Source organism: Anabrus simplex, chromosome 3 (genome assembly GCF_040414725.1).
Source record: "Anabrus simplex isolate iqAnaSimp1 chromosome 3, ASM4041472v1, whole genome shotgun sequence".
In the NCBI taxonomy this organism is placed as follows: Eukaryota; Metazoa; Arthropoda; class Insecta; order Orthoptera; family Tettigoniidae; genus Anabrus; species Anabrus simplex.
Window position 1 is genome coordinate 467,540,643 of NC_090267.1, and position 20,824 is coordinate 467,561,466.

Below are 20,824 nucleotides of genomic sequence, written 5' to 3' on the forward strand. Positions count from 1 at the left end.
CGTTCCTTAAAAGTTTGAATACAAAAGAATTCCGATTTCATTCAACTTAGTAATCATGAAGCGCACTGTAGTTCCACCGAAGTGGGTGTAAATGTGGAAAGCTACAGTACCACTCCACATTCCGGAACACGCGTTCTATTATGACGCGGATAAATTTCGAGGTGAAATTACTCTGAAACATACTACTGTTTTAAAATGCAAAGGCAGTTTCGAATTAAAAGTCTAATTGGTAATGGGGCCGACATTGTACTTTGAATTACGAATTATCTGTATTTCGAATTAAACCATTTAAATAACATGCAAAACTGTATCTCATGTTTCTGGGAACGAGACCTCCTTCGAATTAGGCGGGATTTTGAATTAACTGATTTTGAATTATCGAGGTTCTACTGTACATGGTTTATTAGCAATGAATTTCATATAAACGGTGTATAAACCTTATATAAAAGTTATACACCGTTTATTAGCAAGACGGTCAGCTGGAGAAGTACAGAGTGGGAATTGCTGCAATTCAAGAGACTAGATTATTAGGTAATGGTATACAGGACATGGAGAAGTATACACTTTTTAAGAGTGGTAAAGAAACTGGACCCCACGAATTTGGTACTGCATTTTGTGTCCAAAATTCACTAGTATCGTCAGTGCTGTCCTTGAACATGTGAATGAAAGACTATGCTACTATGCTATTTGAGGGTACATTCTAAACGGTTTAACATATCACTGGAGAACTGCCATGCCACCACAAACAACAAGGATGATCACGTTAAAGACTCCTTTTATGAGGATTTGTTAGAAGTGTAGAATAAATTATTCAAACATGTCAAAATGATTTTAGGTGATTTCAGTGCAAAAGTTGGTAAGGAAGACATTTTTGTGCCAACAATAGGAAGGGAAAGTCTGCACTACGAAAGCAATGATAATGCCATTAGAGTATCAATTTTGCTACATCCACAAATACGAATGTGCAGAGTACCACTTTCCCACATAAACAAATACATAAGGAAACATGGTATTCGTGTGATGGTAAGACTGCCAATCAGATAGATCGTGTACTAATTGATAACAGGCATAGAAGCTCCATAACTGATATCAGAGCTTACAGAGCAGCTGAGATAGGATCTGATCACAATATGACAATTGCTTCTATTAAAATTAAATTGAAAACCTCTTGTAAGTCACAGACTGAGGAAAGATGCAAAGTTGACACTGAGAAACTGAAGTAGGAGGATGAAAGATGAATGTATAATGTGGAAATTGCAAAGAGATTTGATATTCTGGGAGAAGATCCTACAGAAGACATTGATGAAACAAATGACAAAGTTTGTGAACGAGTGTGGAATAACGCAAAACAAATCATGACAACAGTAGCAATGAAAGTGACACCAGAAGGTGTTAGTAAGAAAAAGAAATGGTTCGATGAGGCATGTCAAGATGCAGTTAATGAAGTGGCAATATGGCATAATAAGTGGCTGCAGTCTAATAAGAATGTAGATGTTGAGGAACTATACAGGGGAAAAAAATTATGTAGTAAATCAATTCGTAGAAAGAAAAAAGTCTACCTGAGACAACAAATAGAATCAAACCAAGATGACTACAGAAACATCCGCAAGATGTATGGAACTGTCAACACAATTAAGAAAGGATTTCAACCAAGATCGAGTATTATGAGAGATAAGTCTGGAAATTTAATTGTTGATCAGGACAAATGATTAAATTACTGTAAGCAATACTTTGATTCCTTGCTGAATTGTGGTGATCCAGAAACCTGTATTGGTAAACCATCTAGTTCCCCATCAGAAGAACAAATAGCAGAGCCATCATATCAGGAGGTATTACAAAGTATTATGCGTTTAAAAAACAATAAAGATTCAGGTAGTGACAACATTCCTGCTGAGCTTATTAAATACGGTGGAGAAAGATTACATAAATACTGTACATATATAAGATCATTCTAAGGATATGGCACGATGAAGCTATTCCAAAAGAATGGCAGGAATCACTTATTGTCCCAATTCATAAAGGAGGGGATAAGAGAGAACTTCAAAATTATCATGGCATATCTCTTTTAAACACGGTCTACAAAATTTGGTCTTTTATTCTCATACATACATACATACATACATACATACATACATTATCATTATAGACTGTTTTGCCTTTCAGTGTTCAGTCTGCAAGCCTCTGTGAATTTACTAAACGTCGCCACAATCCTCTATTTGCAACTAATGCTGTGGCCTCATGTAGTTGTATACTTCTTATCTTTAAATCGTTGGAAACTGAGTCTAACCATCGTTGCCTTGGTCTCCCTCTACTTCTCTTACCCTCCATAACAGAGTCCATTATTCTCCTAGGTAACCTATCATCCTCCATTCGCCTCACATGACCCCACCACCGAAGCCGGTTTATGCGTACAGCTTCAGCCATCGAGTTCATTCCTAAATTAACTTTTATCTCTTCATTCCGAGTACACTCCTGCCATTGTTCCCACCTGTTTGTACCAGCAATCATTCTTGCTACTTTCATGTCTGTTACTTCTAACTTATGAATAAGATATCCTGAGTCTACCCAGCTTTCGCTCCCATAAAGCAAAGTTGGTCTGAAAACAGACCGATGTAAAGATAGTTTTGTCTGGGAGGTGACTTCCTTCTTACAGAGTACTGTTGATCGCAACTGCAAGCTCACTGCATTAGCTTTACTACACCTTGATTCAATCTCACTTACTATATTACCATCCTGGGAGAACACACAGCCTAAATACTTGAAATTATTGACCTGTTCTGGCTTTGTATCACCAATCTGACATTCAGTTCTGTTGAATTTCTTACCTACTGACATCAATTTAGTCTTTGAAAGGCTAATTTTCATACCATACTCATTGCACCGATTTTCAAGTTCCAAGATATTAGACTGCAGGCTTTCGGCACAATCTGCCATTAAGACCAAGTCGTCAGCATAGGCCAGACTGCTTATTACATTTCCACCTAGCTGAACCCCTCCGTGCCATTTTATACCTTTCAGCAGATATCCATGTAAACTACAAACAGCAAAGGTGAAAGATTACAGCTTTGTCTAACCCCTGTAAGTACCCTGAACCATGAACTCATTCTACCATCAATTCTCACTGAAGCCCAGTTGCCTTTGATTGATTTTAATAATCTACCTTTAATTCCATAGTCCCCCAGTATGGCGAACATCTTTTCCCTCGGTACCCTTTCATATGCTTTCTCTAGATCTACGAAACATAAACACAATTGTCTATTCCTCTCGTAGCATTTTTCAATTACCTGGCGCATACTGAAAATCTGGTCCTGACAGCCCCTCTGTGGTCTGAAACCACACTGGTTTTCATCCAACTTCCTCTCAACTACTGATCGCACCCTCCCTTCCAAGATGCCAGTGAATACTTTGCCTGGTATACTAATCAATGAGATACCTCTATAGTTGTTGCAATCCTTCCTGTTCCCTTGCTTTATAGATAGGTGCAATTACTGCTTTTGTCCAATCTGAAGGTACCTTACCAACACTCCATGCTAATCTTACTACACTATGAAGCCATTTCATCCCTGCCTTCCCACTATACTTCACCATTTCAGGTCTAATTTTATCTATTCCTGCTGCTTTATGACAAAGGAGTTTATTTACCATCCTTTCTACTTCCTCAAGCGTAATTTCACCAACATCATTTTCTTCCTCCCCATGAGCTTGGCTGTTCACAACACCACCAGGAAGATTTCCTTTTACGCTGAGAAGATGTTCAAAATATTCCCTCCACCTCTCCAGTGATTCCCTGGGATCTATTATGAGTTCACCTGAATTACTCAAAACACTGTTCATTTCCTTTTTCCCTCCCTTCCTAAGATTATATATTACTGTCCAGAAAGGTTTCCCAGCTGCTTGACCTAGCCTTTCCAGGTTATTACCAAAATCTTCCCACGACTTCTTTTTTAATTCAACAACTATTTGTTTCGCTCTGTTTCTTTCATCTACATACAATCTCTGTTTGCCTCGGCCCTTGTTTGGAGCCATTTCTGATAAGCCTTCTTTTTACGTTTACAAGCTGCTCTCACTTCATCATTCCACCAAGATGTTCGCCTTTTCCCATCTTTACACACAGTGGTTCCTAGGCATTCCCTTGCTGTTTCTACTACAGCATCCCTGTATGCCACCCATTCTCCTTCTGTATCCTGAACCTGCTTACCGTCTACTGTTCGAAACTTCTCACTAATCATATCCATGTACTTCTGTCTAATTTCCTCGTCCTGGAGATTTTCTACCCTTATTCGTTTACAGACAGAATTCACTTTCTCTACCCTAGGCCTAGAGATACCTAGTTCACTACAGATCAGGTAGTGGTCTGTAAGATTGAAAATCCCCAGAAAACTCGTACATTCCTAACAGATTTCCCGAATTTGAAGTCGGTTAAAATGTAGTCTATTATGGATCTGGTACCCCTAGCCTCCCATGTGTAGCGGTGAATAGCCTTATGCTTGAAGAATGTATTCGTAACTGCTAAACCCATACTAGCAGAGAAGTCCAGCAAACGCTTCCCATTCCCATTAGCTTCCATATCTTCCCCACATTTACCAATCACCCTTTCGTATCCTTCAGTTCTATTTCCAACTCTCGCATTAAAATCACCCATTAGCACTATTCTATCCTTGCTGTTGACCCTGACCATGATGTCACTCAATGCTTCATAAAACTTTTGAGCTTCATCCTCATCTGCACCCTCACAGGGTGAATAAACTGAGACAGTTCTCATCCTAATTCCTTCAACTGCCAAATCTACCCACATCATTCGCTCATTTACGTGCCTAACAGAAATTGTGTTGCGTGCAATGGTATTTCTGATAAACAGCGTTCTCTTACAGCGTTTAAAACCATTTGCTGAAAATGTTATTGGGGCCTATCAGAACGGTTTTCGTAGTAACAGATCCACTACAGGCAACACATTTGCAATTAAGACTATTAATGATTAGGTGTGGGAACATAAGGAGTCAGTTCATTATCTCTTTATAGATTTCTTCAAGGCATATGATTCAATCCATAGAGAAGGGCTGTTGAACATCATGATGGAGTTTGGCTTTCCCATAAAATTAATTAACATGTGCAAACTGTATATGGATGGTAATGTTAGCTGTGTTTTGCTCAAGGGCAGAAAATCAAGTTCCTTCCAGAATAAAACTGGTCTGAGACACTGTCTCCTCTTTTAGTCAACATTCACAGGAAATTAGCTCTTGTACCTGCTGGCATCATATTAGAGAGACAGCATAAAGTCCTTTAATATGCAGATGATATTGTTCTTATTGGCTGCAATGAATTAGAAATTAGGCAGTTATTTGTGGAACTAGAGGAAATGGCAGCAAAAATTTGCTTACGGGTAAATGATAAAAAGACACATTACATGATTATACAGAGGCCGAATCATGAGGAGGTTGACAGATTGCCTTTGAAGATTGGGAAATATATATTTAAAAGAGTAGAGGAGTTTAAATTCCTTGGTGTATTAATTGATGAGCAAATCCAAAGACAACAGGAACACCAAGCTAGAAAAGAATGCAAGTAAGGCATTTTTACTCTATGAGCCCTATATTAGGCTCCAAGTTTTTAACGAGGAATGCAAAAATGATTATCTACAATACACTCATTCGACCAGTACTTCTGTATGGTTCCGAGACATGGAGTATAAGCAAGAATGAGCAGCGGCAGGTACAAGTCTTTGAGAATAAAGTTTATAGAAAAATATTTGGCCCATGGTTCGATCCTCTCTCAACCTGGCAAAAAAGGTCTAATAATGAGATTTACACATACTCTCAACGACAAACTATAGAATCCAACAGACTGCGCTGGGCTGGATATGTACTGAGGGTGCAGGATAACAGAGCATCAGTAGATCTAACCAAGGGATCTCATAATGGGAAGGGACCTTCAGGAAGACCCTGAAGCACCTGGAAGAAGATCAACTGGGTATGCCGGACCCTCCAAATTGATAACTGGGAAGAGCAGGCTCAAGATCGAAAAGGATGAAAGAGGATTGTGAGATCGGCACGGGAACTTCACGTCCCTCAGAAGCGTATGGAGTGAGTGATATTAATACCGTATAATCCCTAATGCCACCCGCACTTTTCCCCCCAAAATATTGGTTCTAAATCTTGGGTGCCGTTCATTCTCATAAATATTTACTACGTTTACACGGAGTATTGAAATAGATTTGAATACGGTTACCATACTCAATATACCACATGTAAACAGGAATTCAGATCTTATTGTGTTTTAGTTGCGTTCTAGAAAACAAGATTGATTTTTTCTCAATACTGTTACAGTGGTATGTAAACGCAAAATGTGAGGAAATGAAATACGGTAAATCAATGAATATGGTAAATATGCAGTAAATATGAAAGCCACTGCTGCGGATGCTCGATCGTCATTTGTTTCACAAGTGTTGCTGGCATGCTGGGTGCGCGAATAGCTGATCTTGTGGAATATCATACTTTGCGAGTCAAGACTGTTTGTTACGGAAGTCTACCTCGCTCACATTCGAGTTCCATATCTGTCCCGTGAAAGTGCTGTCTCAGTAGGAAGCGATGTATTCAAAACCACGTCTGTGGTCATTTACTGTGCGTGAGAAACTTAAAGTTGTAAGCGAAGCTGAAATATACGGAAATCGTGCCATTGGCAGAAAGTGCGATATTGATGAATCGTGTATTCGTGATTGGCGGAAGAAGAAGGAAGAACTTCTAAAAAGTTTCCGCGGGCAGAGTGCAGTGTTTCCGGAAATTGAAGAATGACTCCACAAATTCGTGATAGAAAAACGTGAGTTAGGATATGGAGTTTCTAGTGAAATGTGTCAATTGAAAGCACTAGTGATCTCAAATGAACTCAAAAACACAGGGTTTTACTGCAAGCCGCGGATGGATCCAAAACTTTCATCGGAGAAAGGGATTGTGCGTTCGGAGATGTACGTCTATTTCACAACGTCTCCCTGGGGCATATGAAGAAAAATAACAGCCTTTCAGCGTCACATTATTCATTTGAGGAAGCAAAATTCTTATTTTTGCTGTCGCAAATTGGGAATGCTGACCAGACACCTGTCTATTTTGAAATGCCGTTGGAAAATACAGTGGATATGAAGGGTTCTAAAAGTGTAACTATCAGAACAGGTGGTAACGAAAAGTAACGATGCACGGTAATGTTGTGTGTATTAGTAGATGAAACCAAACTCCCTTCATATGTGGTTCTGAAGAGGAAAACACTTCTGAAAGGAAACTTGCCGTCCGGTGTTATTGTTAGAACACATGAGTCCGGCTGGATGGACAGTGCGTTAGTTGAGGAGTGGGTGAAGTGCATCTGGCAACGTCGCCCGAGAACTTTGTTACACCCCACCGTCGGCAGCCCTGAAAATGGTTTTCCGTGGTTTCCCATTTTCACACCAGGCAAATGCTGGCGCTGTACCTTAATTAAGGCCACAGCCGCTTCCTTCCCACTCCTAGCCCTTTCCCGTCCCATCGTCACCATAAGACCTATCTGTGTCGGTGCGACGTAAAGCAAATAGCAAAAAAAAAAAACAACTTTGTTACAAAAACAGAACATGTTTGTGTTGGGCAGTTACCGAGGACATAAAACTGATGCCGTAAAAGATATAATGAGGAAAGGAAAAACCGATCTTGCAATAATTCCCAGAGGACTTGCTTCTATTCTACAGCCGTTGGATGTGTGCGTGAACTGGCCTTTCAAAACTGCAATGAAACAGTTGTACACCGAATGGATGTCTGATGGTAATCACGTGTTAACACCAACCGGATGAGTGAAGAGGCCTAAAATGGGACTAATATGCAGCTGGATCAAGACCGCATGGGCGTGCATTCCCAACGATCTAGTGTCCAAAAGCTTTAAGAAATGTGGAATTTCAAATTCATTGGACGGTAGTGAGGACGACTATTTGTGGAAAGATGCCAGCAACGAAAGTTGCTATGGTGAAACTTCAGATGATGACGGTGAATTGTGAATGATCTGAGTATTGGACCAATTTTGTTTACGATTTTTGTGATGATTTAAGTTGTTTGAATTTATATTTGTGGTATATTTGAAGAAATTTAAATAGACATGTAAGTTGATTTTTTATTTTTTTGCATATTTTGCCATCTCAAATTTAGGGTGCGGGTCTTATTCGGTGGCGGGTGGTATTCAGGATTGCCATGTAATTAATGTAAAATATGACTTCAGTGGCTCATGAATTAAATAAAAACGAACTTTTAAATCATTTTTTTCACAGACAGCATTTTCAGTGGTAAAATTCAATAAACAAGACTTAAATACAGTGCTTTAAATTAAATGTAATCCAATATTCATACCAAAGATTGAGTTTGTGGAAAAATTAAATGGCTGCAATAGATCAGTATTGTCAGAGAATAACATTTTCTGTTCAGTGTTGGTCTGTTAACAGTGTCAGAGAATTATATCAAAAGGCCCTACGTACTTCATTTACTGTTCTGTCTTAGTTTTTCATCCCTTCAATAAACGCAACATCACCTTCAGACAAAAATTTGTACAGGCTTCTTATATCGTTCACTTTCTTTTGGTCGATGTCTTGGGGAATGGCCTCTTCAGTGGTGAAGTTTTGTTGTCTGTAAGGACATTTCCAAATGCAAAAAAAGGTTGAAATTTGCAGTGAAGGTGTGAGAACACTAATCAGGACCACCTCTAATTGTGTTTATGATCACATACTGCATTGTTGTGAATGGAGAATTATTTCTGGATACTAGCTTGTCCAAAAATAATGGAGATAAAAACTTATCCCAGTCTGGCAGTAGGTCTACATCCATTGTAAGTTCAAACATGGAGAAGGGTTTCTGAGGCACAATACCATTGCAGTGAGATAAGGCTTGGCCTTCCGAATCATTTCTTTCGGGTTAATGTACTGTCTGATTAGTCCAAAGTTCCTATCACACTGTGAGAATCTGTGACCACGAACTGGAAAATGTTGCACGGGTAACTTAAAACAGGTGTAACAACATCAGTTTTCAACATATCTCACTAAATCTTTCGCCGTTATTAACTACAGAAAATGGTGGACAAAACTATGGGCCCTTTTTATATCGACTGCCGCAATTGTCCTGTAACTTTTCAAAGGATGACTCGGTTGTCTTTATATGATGAACAAACAGTATGTAAGATTGTAAGAAGTTCTCCCTTAAGAAATCTGAGAGTCTACAGAAACAAAAATACATATGGGTGGAGACAAATGGAAGTCCCTTGCTTTTCTGAGTGCTTAAATGTGGGTGAAGGTAACAGTACCCGGGAAACTAGAACTGTACAGTGATGATGATGATGAAGGTGTGGTAGTTTTACTAGCATGTCAGTGGAATCCTTGTCAGGCCAGCTCACAGTCAGTAGCTATTGAAAGGATTTCTTCTTCTTCTTCTTTGGTATTATGATGATGATGATGATGGTGATGATGATAATGATGTCCCAGTCCAGGTTTCTTTCACTAATACTGCGTTGGATTGTGTCCTTCCATCTCAATCGTGGTTGTCCATGGCCTCCCCTTCCTTGCATTTGCATTTCCATCACCCTTTTTGGCATTCTTTCATCACTCATTCGCTTTATGTGCCCAAAGCATCTAAGTCGGCTCTTCTCTCTTCTATCATTCATTTTTTCCACTCCAATTTCTTCCTGGATTTTCCTCATATCTTATTTTGTCTCTACTCTTCTATATCTTACACCTCAAGAACTTCATTTCAGTAGCCTGTATTTGACTCTCATCCTTCTTTGTCATTGTCCAAATTTCTTCTCCCTAAGTTGTTATGGGTACGTAATACATGTTGTGCATAGTTTCCTTTTCTTCCATTGTCACATCTTTGTCCCATAACATGTTTCTTACACTATGAGAGAAACAGCTTCCAGCTTGAATCCTCTTGCCAATTTCAGCATCCAGTCAAGCATTCTCCATTAATTCACTCCCCAGGTATTTGAACATCTCCACTACTTCCAGGGCCTTGTCTGCAAGTCTAATCTGGCCTTTCCCTTCTTTCTCCCCTCTAGTCATAACAAGAGTTTTACTCTTTTCTACATTTATTTTCAATCCACATTCTTCAATCTTCCCATTCACCACCTCCAACTGTTCTTGAACATTCATGTCGTCTTCTTCCCAAATCACAATATCATCTGCAAATAACAACATGTTCATTTCTCTTCCTCCATATGCTGCTTTTGCTGTTCTCATGATGTCATCCATTACTATTGTAAACATGATTGGCAATAGAACACTTCCCTGTCTCAACCCACTAGTGATTTTGAACCAACTTATCCTGCCAACTTGTGTTTGCACGCAACTACAAAATTCCTTGTACATTGCCATGATCATTCTTATTATTCCTTGTCCAATTCCTTTTTGCAGCAGACTGTCCCAAACTTTAGTCCTGGGGACACTATCATATGCCTTTTCAATGTCAATGAATGTCATCACCATATCTTTCCCATACTCCCATTGCTTTTCCATTAGTTGTCTCATAATGAAAATGGGCTCTGTTGTTGACCTTCCACTTCTGAAATCAAACTGATTTTCCTGTATCTGATTTTAAACCCTCAACCTTATCCTACTTTCCAGAATTCTCTCCATTATCTTAGCAACATGGGATATCAGAGTAATTCCCCTGTAATTATTCAATACTTTCTTATTGCCTTTCTTGAAAACCGGGATGATTATTCATTTTGCCAATCCTCAGGGACCTCCTTATTCTCCCAGACAATCCTGAGAACTCGATATGTCCACTGCAGGCCTACAGCTCCAGCTGCCTTTATCATGTCCACTGAAATTTCATCTATTCCAGCAGTTTTTCCGTTCTTCATCTTACTGGCATTTCAGTTTCATTCATTGTCATTTCTTTATCCATTTTATCATCAACTAGTTGCCTTTCCTAGTGGTCCATTGAATGACTGTCATTAGTTCTTATGTTCAGCAACTTCTAAAAATACTCTCTCCATCTATTTCTTATATCTTCTGGCTTTGTTAATATTATGCCGCCTTCATCCTTCACAAATCTGGTGTTTACGTGATCCCTCTTTTCCTTTTTGTTTCTTAAGATACCATACAAATTATTATTATTAAATGAATTACAGTGAAACTTCGTTAGTACATTCCTCGTTAACACGTTTTCCCACTTAGCACGCCATAAATTCAAAGTTGAATCTCATCGTATTAATGCCTATTGCTCACGGTAAAATGTTTCGTAAAATTTGTTGTACAGTTAATTTTATAAAAATTTGGTGAAGAGTTGTGTTGCTCACGGTAAAATTATTTTATAAAATCCGTGGAAGTATCAGGATGGCCATCTATGAACTCACTTCTGAAATAAGATGTGTATGTGCTGCCATCTATTGATGAACTTGTAAATCAAGAATCAGCTGTTCAGCTTAACAGTGTTTGAGAGTATGACTCCAACAAACAAAGCAAAACTTGCTGCTTTAGCTGTAATTATATGTTGTACAGTGATAAAAAGGAAGAAAAGAAATGCCAGGAAATGCTGTACTCGGGATTGGATGAAAAGAAGAGAAGAAGGTAGAGGATTGCTGTCCTTGGTTGAAAATTAATTGAGGTTAGAAGACCAGCATTCATATAGGAATTTGGCGATTGTGTTTTCTGCCTCTCTTCTTGCATTTCTGTTGTGGTAAAGTGGCGTTTTAACTTCGTACAAACAACGATGTTTCTGGTATTCGTCCAGTAAAACACTAACAGCTTCCTTAGTCCACCCAGATCTTGCCTTTTAGAAAGAAGTGTTGGTTTACAATCGAGCTTCACAATCTTCTCATGACGTTGCGCCAGCATCATCGTGATGTCAGCTTCGCTGATTGGTTCATTTCATAAAATTAATTTTACGGAATAGAACATCTCCTATTTTATGAAAAGTTTTATCAAATGTTTTATAGAACTTGAATTTGACCGTGAGCAACATAAATTTTATAAAATTAAATTATTGTACAATAAATTTGACAGAAAATTTTACCGTGAGCAACAGGCATATTAAGTCTATATAAAAAATACCTCACTTATTGTGTCACGAATTATTGCTATCACCGCTTAGTACGATCACATTTTTTCTTAGACCTGAAAATATTACTGTATTTGTCATCCCTTCTGAAAGAAACGTGATTTCCAGCTCGGGTAAGAGCCGTTGTCACAGTTGCGTAGTTACAGAAAAAGGCCTTCCTGAATTTCAAAGAATAAGTTGTACTTTCGGGGAGCAAGCCGTTAGCTTCAGGAATGCTCAGTTTGCTTGCCGGTTAGCAGCAAGATTGCTGAATAGCAGAGCGAGTCTGTTTGTGCTTGTATTTCACATTCCATTCAGAAGGTAGAAATGTGTAGCTAATATTTGTTGTGTGATACAGTAGCCTATATCTCGATCAGGAGCATAATCATGTGAAATTGTCTAGAGTAGTGCATATTTATCTTGTGATAGCCTAGTTATGGATATAGAAAATCATGTAAAATTCCTTAATAATGAAGACAAAATTAAAATCTGCCAGAATATGTACTGGCATAAGCACTCAAAGGTGACGAATGTTGAAACTCAGACCTTCGAGTTTTGACTCGTTCACTCAAGTTGGTCGAAGTTTTGTTTGATTCAAAATGGCGGCCAAAGTTATTCCTTGCAGTTGCAGATGGTCGAGTGTAACCTCCAACTGTTGATAAACTCAACCATGATAGGTTAATCCGTATTGACTAGTCTGAATGTATTACAGAACTATTTAAAATAGTCTTATTTGAATCCTCCTTGTCAGTACACTTATTAACGAAAGAAAACTATTTATTTAACCATACATGTTTCGGGAAATCAACCATTCCCTTCATTAGTGGTCAGTTCAAAGAATAAAACAATTTAACACAATCTTTTGTTTTTACAATTCAAAGAAGTATTGTGTCCTAATACACCATATCAATGAATAAAGAAAACTTATGAAATATTATAAAAATGATCAATACATAAAATTTTGTTGAACTGAATGAGAATACTTTGAGCTGACAGACTACTACACGATACATAGTTTGGATATCAAAGATATGTACTCCAACATTCCTATCATAGATACTATAAAAATAGAAAGAAAGAATTGAATTGAATGCAACACAGCAAATTAAGTAAGGTTGAAATTAAGAATTTTTAACATTACTAGAATTTACTTTGGAAAATAACTATTTCGTTTTTGACAACAAAATTTACAAACAGTGTTAAGGCCTAGCAGTGGGTTTGCTGGCTTCAGGTATTTTAGAAAACATATTCGTGGATTACATGGAATATAATAAAATAGTGGATAAAATAGATTGATTGATTACATGGTTGAGATACGTCGATGATATACTTGTTATTATCAATGAACAAAAGGTTAAACCTGATGGTATATTAGAGTATTTAAATACTTTGGATAAAAGAAGTGCATTTTACGATGGAATCTGAAAATGATAGGAATTTAAATGACTTACATTTAACAATTACTAGAAATTCTGGTCATTTTGATTTTCATATTTTCAGAAAACCTACTCAAACAGATACTATTATTAGAAACAACTCCAATCATCCAGGTCAACATAAAAAACAACATTTTACAGTTTAATTAATAGAGCTATGAACATACCTATGTCTAAGAAGAATTATAATAGAGAGATAAATATAATCCATCAAATTGCTCGTAGCAATGGATATTCCAAACGATTTATTAATAGAATGATAAATAAAGTTAAAAATGCACCAAAAACAACTTTAATTAAAGAGCAAAAGGAGAAAAAGAAATCTGCAGTTCTAACTTTTTGAAATAAGCACTCTTATCAACTGGCTAAAATTTTCAGAAAAAAGAACATCAATGTTGCATAAAAAAATGGATAATGATACTAATAAGATAATTTTCAATTCAGATGAGATAGAGAATAAATATATATTTAATAAATCAGGAATTTACAAATTAACATGCCAAACGTGTAAACAATGATACATAGGACAGTCTGGAAGAAGTTTGGCTGTAAGGTATAAAGAACATGTTAATGCAGTCAAACATAAAAGATATTCGGCAATGGGAGAATATATGGTTGAAAATAATCATAAATTTACAGACATTTCTAATGACATGAAATTATTACATTCGGCCAAAAAGGGAAAATTGACTGTGTTGGAAAGTTGAGAAATTTATCTTACACACAAGCATATGATCATTTAAGGAACAAAAAGAAGAAAAACTTGAAGTTCTTAAATTTATATAAGTATTCTCATTCAATTCAACAAAATTTTATGTATTTTTATAATATTTCATAAATTTTCTTTATTCATTGATATGGTGTATTAGGACACAATACTTCTTTGAATTGTAAAAACAAAAGATTGTTTTTCACATGCTCTATTGGTGAAAAATATATAATTCCCTCCATGGGAATTTAGAATTTTCCATGCAAAAGATTGTGTTATATTGTTTTATTCTTTGAACTGACCACTGATGAAGGGAATGGTTGACTTGTACGGTTAAATGAATAGTTTTCTTTCATTAATAAGTGTATTGATAATGTGGATTCAAATAAGACTTTTAATTAGTTCTGTAATACATTGTAACCTCCAATTCATTGTATAAGAGTGTGACCAAAAAATAATGTTTAATAACCCACTGCTCTGTTTTAGAAAGAGTCTGATCTGCAATACTATTTCGATATTTTTGTTGGCTTCTGTGTGCATGTTTTCATATTTGTTGTCGTGATTTTCACACCTTTCAGTGTACTGGTACTTGTTATATTATAATCCCCAGCAGAAAAGTTTTTCATATATGTTCTGTCATGTTTTTCACACTGTTTAATACTTTCCTGAAGATAAAGTTGGGATTCAAGAGGACAAACTGGGACAAATATTCCTTTATAGGAAGGGGTGTTATTGATTGGAATAACTTACTAAGGGAATTGTTCAATAAATTTCCAATTTCTTTGCAGTGGTTTAAGAAAAGGCTAGGAAATCAACAGATCGGGAATCTGCCACCTGGGCGACTAAATGCAGATCAGTAGTGATTGATTGATTGATTGATTGATTGATTGATTGATTGATTGATTGATTGATTGATTGATTGATTGATTGATTGATTGATTGATTGATTGATTGATTGATTGATTGATTTCATCTCATCTTTAGAAATGGTAGATATGCATATAGTTTTCACTACCCGCAAACACGTGACGTAAAATGCCCCCATGTCAGAAAAAATTGTGTCTAGTGTTTCCATATCCCTGTTAGATTTTATTTGTATATTCATTAGTACATTTTCTCGCTTAACACGTTCTTTTTCCTTGTCCCCTGCAGAAACGTTTTAATGAAGTTTCACTGTAGTAGTATTCATTTTGGAAGATATGTAAGTTATGTACAGTATATTCAGGCATACATATTTAAGCATCATTTATCTAAGATTTATTGTCCTGAAAATTATGTATTTTCAGATATAGTTTCTAAGTATCGTGAACGTGTCTTGGCATTAGAAGATGATGTTAAACAAATCTTACAAGAAGAATGGGAAGAACGAACCCTCCAAAAAGCAGAAAAACAAGCCAACCGTGCTGAAAAATTATTAAAAGGCACGCAAGATGCTCCTCGTTCGTGGTTCCAGTCAGATAAAGAACGCCGATTGGAAAAAGGTACTAATTTTCTTCCCCGTTTATTGTTGATGTTATTTTATAGATTTTTTAAGATTATCTCATTTTATTATTTTAAAACTTTCTTATTTAACTATTTAATTCTATTTCACTCTCTTTCATGGTTGGCACTATCAGTATGAAACTTTAGAATACCAAAACAAACATAACAGGAACAAATAAAGAAACATTACATTATTAACTCAAAAAAATATTTTGTTTAAGTATGGTGGCTTTAGTTTCCTCCTGGGAGTTCATTATTAATAACCTCTCTTTCACATAATTGGTTCTACAGTAAACACCTGGATGTTCAGGCTAACGAAGGGAAGAACATGCACAAAAAACTGATAAACATGGATAATCTAGTTCAGTGATAAATTTACTGGCAGCATAGTAGAGCACTTCGTAATATAGTAAGAAAAGATTTATTTTAAAATACTGTACACTGTGTAATATTTGTCAGAGAAGTTGAACATTTCGTCATGCCTCATCGTATTTCCATTGTTGCCAAAATGTCATTGTTTTAAAATTTGTGATATCTCTTTTCAGTTCAACTCAGTTAATTTATAACTGTTAAATTCTTCAGTCTGCCAAAACTAATTTTGTATAAATGAATTTATAAACTACCTTAAAAAGAAAACACATGATAACAGAATTATACTTGAAAAAAGAAACAACTTTATTAAAATTGAATGACATGTTTCGTTCCTGAAAGAACATCATCACATTCTATCAAATCACACTCAAAAATATTATTAATGTTAATAGATTAAGATGGTTTGGACATACAGTAAAACATCGTGAATTCAAAATCATTGGGACGCAAAAATCGGACTTCGAATGACGTGATTTCGAAATAACCATCAACTCGTAATTCAGAAATGCCAGCCCTTGCGGCTTCACAGAATATTCTAAGACCTGTTACTGCATGCGTTAACCTTGATTCACAGTTTAAATCTTTCACATACCATGGGAAAAAAATTATTTCCAAAATGTATCCATCCAACAAGGTGCATTTACAGTATTAAAATAATTCACTTGGATAACTCACTGGCAAACATAACCTCACACAATGAAAAAAAAAAAAAGATAACATGATTCAAAAACTGGATCTCCTGTGCAAGTTCGTTATTCACTGTATTACTATACTGTATGCATTTTAGGTGCCTTGTACTTGCACGGAAAGTACTCAATGCCCTTAAAACATCGTGGCTTATTGAACTTTCGTATGATGAAGGGAGAAAGTCTCTCGCTTCCCTCTGCATTACAACACAGTACAGTGACTCTATCCTTGTACGATTTCCCGCCATTGCACTTCTCTCATATTTCAGAAATGCCATCCCTTGCCACGTCACAAAGTATTCTAAGACCCATGAATGCATGCAATCACCTTGGTTCTCAGTTTCAACCTTTCAAATGCCATGAAAAACACTATTTCCGCAATGTATCCAACAAGGTTTATTTACATTATTCAAATAATGCACGTAGATAAAACACTGGCAAACATAACCTCATGCAAAAAAGAAAAAAATGATTCAAAGACGAGGCTCCCCTTAGCAAATGCTTTATCTCTTGGATTACTGCACTGTTTGCATTTTTAGATGTCTTGTACTTGCACGGAAAGTTCCCGACGCCCTTAAAACATTGTGGCTTATCGAACTTTCATATGATGAGGGAAGGAAGTCTCTCTCTTCTGTGTGCATTGCAATTCAGTACAGCGACCCCCACCCTTGTTCAGTTTCCTGCCTGACACCCCTCTCCTTTAAAACCAGAAGTCACCGAGCTCGATAGCTGCAGTCGCTTCAGTGCGGGCAGTATCCAGTATTCGGGAGATAGTAGGTTCGAACCCCACTGTCGGCAGCCCTGAAAATGGTTTTCCGTGGTTTCTCATTTTCACACCAGGCAAATGCTGGGGCTGTACCTTAATTAACGCCACGGCCTCTTCCTTCCAACTCCTAGCCCTTTCCTGTCCTATCGTCGCCATAAGACCTATCTGTGTCGGTGCGACGTAAAGCAACTAGCAAAAAAAAAAAAAAAAAAAAAAAAAAAAAACCAGAAGTCCATTTGGGCACGGCATTTAAAAAATGCAGTTTCATCAGGATTGACAATATTGTTTGGTACGTACGAATTGATTATTTGAGCCACACTTTTTCGCCAACTGTTGGCATCACCCGTGTTTGCGGATTCTGCTTCTCCGCACACTGCATGCTATGTGATATTCTGACGTTCCTTAAAACGCTGAATAGAAAAGAATTACGATTTCTTGAACTTAGCAAATATGAAGCACACTGTAGCTACAACAAAGTGAGTGAAAGTGCGGAAAGCTACCCCTGCACGTTCCGAAAGACCCATTCTTTCATGACATAGAGAAATTTTGAATTTGATTGTTTAAAATGTTTTTAATATAAAGGCAGTTTTGAATGAAAAGTCTGAATTTTGGTAATGGGACTGACATTGTTCCTCGAATTATGAATTATCCGTATTTCGAATTAAACAATTTAAATAACATGGAAAAACGTATCTCATGTTTCCGGGAATGAGAGCTGCTTCGAATTGACGAGATTTTGAATTAACCAATTTCGAATTATCAAGGTTCTACTGTATAAAGAGAATGGAGGGAGGAAGGATGTTAGAGGCTATGTTTGAGAGAAAGAGAGCAAGAAAGAGACCTAGAGCAAGATGGATAGACTTGATCAGTGGTGGAAGGAGAGAGGAAGGTGTGCCACAGCCAATTGGGTTTGGAGAAGGGGAAATGATGAATATGATGATGATGATGATGATGATGATGATGAAACAACAACAACTGAGACACCAGACTTTTTTTTTAGACACAGGCATCTTTTTATATGGAGTGCTGAATGGACTTTTTTTCAGCCCTTCATAATTCTGACTACCTTTATTATGTTTGGACGGCCAATAAAGTGAAATGGTAAGTAATTGAGGCAACCAAAGGCATTTATATTGAAAATCAAGTTGCAGTGAGAGTTCTTAGTTCAAAATAATTATGAAGGGTAGGGTAAGGCTGTAAAATACCAGGGTGGGTGTCAGTTGGATGAAAATGTAGCAAGCCGTTTCCCTTTTGCCAATGTCAGCTATAAGACAGACTATGTCATCCCTGCCAACTCCCCCGATTTAGGCGAGAGTCTCCCAACTCCTTACGTTACTATCCAACCTCCCGATGTTAATAATTTCTCTCTATTTGAAGTTAACGACTGAACAACTTTAAATGTTTCGAAACTCTCACAGTTTCAGGATGTTGCTTCAGTGGTTGAAAGCAATTTGCTTATGGGTCACTATGAATGCCGAAAGTTGTCCTTGTACCGACCACTGTGTGTAGCTGGAGATGCGTCCCTTATTAGCTGGCGTGTGGTCGTAAGTCCTGTTCTTGCTGGCAGCTTTAAAATGAAAAGTGAATATCGCGATGTTTAAATCTGGTGTTATTTTTTCTCGATTGCATTGCATTGTGTTTTGTTTGCCGTGGTCCTGATTGTTGTACTGTTCGGTGGCTTGCGTAAGTTTTATTTTAACTAGCGTTTGTTCATGTAATAGTCGGACAGTGCTATTTTTTGTGTTAGTAGTTTAATTTACCATATCGGTTATCATTACAATATGGTGTGGTGTGTTCATTTAAGATTTGATGTTTCCTTAGGGCAAATAAATATTATCTTATTCTGAAACAATTTTTGGAACAGTTTCTATTTATTACCGAATCTAGGAAATGCTCATATTTTTGCATTCTATATCTTTTGCCGGTGTGATTTTTCGACATTGCATGGCTGTAAAAGCGATGTTCTCATGATCTCCCGATTTTTTGTTTTTGGGGATTGGCAGGTATGCTATGTTGATGCACGGTATTGGCTATGTAGTTGTTAGCTTGCATTCAGGAGATGATGGGTTGGAACCCCACCATCAGCAGTCTTGAAAATGGTTTTCCATGGTATCCCATTTTTCACATCAGACAAATGCAGCGATTGAACCGTAATTAAGACCACAGCCACTTCCTGCCCTACCCTAAGCTTTTTCCATCCCAGCATCACCATTAAATCTGTCAGAGTTAATATGGTGTCATATCATCAGGAAAACAGAACAAACTTGAAAACTTACCATCTGATATTCTGAAACTTGAGAACACGTGCAGCGAATATGATATAAAAATGAACATTTATAAGGCTAAAGTAATGTGAATTGCAGAGAAATATAAGAGGATTGAATATGAGGCATGGAATTAGAAACTGGAATAGGTGGAAAATTTCAATTATTTAGGGTGTGTATATTCTCCCAGAATCATATAGTGAGAGAAGTAAAATCAAGGTATAGCAAAATGCTCACAGTAACTACAAAAATGCTCTCACTGGTATTTTGTTAGAGGAGAGACTGCCTAGTGGTCATGATTGCTAAGTTGTCTAGTCTATATGGTCTGACACCGTGGTTAGCCAGTTTGAGTCCTGGTAGTCGAAAAAATTTTCACCATCAGAATGTTGGCCGGCAGGGCAGGAGAGGTGGTGGTATTCAATTTATAATCACTAGATTGTGTGTCAAAATCCTGGATTCAATTCCAAACCTCTCTCAGTGTTCAAATGGAGTGAAGGCATACGACGCTGTTGATGGTGATTTATTCGTTGGATGGGGACGTAAAGCTGTGAGCAGACCCATCGGTGTTATTTGACAGGTGTAGGCTTCGTGCCGATGCCGGTTTTGTACTCTCCTTACCTCATTATGATCATCAGAAACGCAGGTCGCCCACGGGAGTCAAATACAAAGACCTGCACCAGGTGAACTGAACATGTCCTCGGACAGTCCCAGCACTAAGACCACTGGGGCTCCTCCACCTGAAACCGTTAGCCCATGTAGACACACTTGGATTGTTTACCACCACCCAGCGCTCTGCACTGAGTCACTGACTGTACAGTCTTTTGTTTGCTTTACGTTGCAGCAAATTAAGTGTTAGAAAAAAGTGAGTTTGTAGATTAAAACTCTTTTTATTGCTCTTTTTTTTTCAGGCTGATATTCAGTCTGGCCAGGGTTACCAGCTGCAGGATAGAATAGACCATACCGGGTGAGTTGGCTGTGCAGTTAGGGGCGCGCAGCTGTGAGTTTGCGTCCGGGAGATAATGGGTTCAAACCCCACTGTCGGCAGTCCTGAAGATGGTTTTCCATGGTTTCCCATTTTCACAT

At 37.4% G+C, this 20,824-nt stretch overlaps 1 protein-coding gene across 1 annotated transcript in view; it reads left to right on the forward strand.

Moving 5' to 3' along the window:
• Positions 1-20,824, forward strand: part of Rs1 (Dead-box helicase Rs1) — a 117,822-nt gene that overhangs the window by 83,519 nt on the left and 13,479 nt on the right. Inside the window, exon 12 of the mRNA XM_067144654.2 lies at positions 15,458-15,652. Coding sequence (XP_067000755.2) covers positions 15,458-15,652 — 195 coding nt within the window. The remainder of the gene's footprint in view (positions 1-15,457; positions 15,653-20,824) is intronic.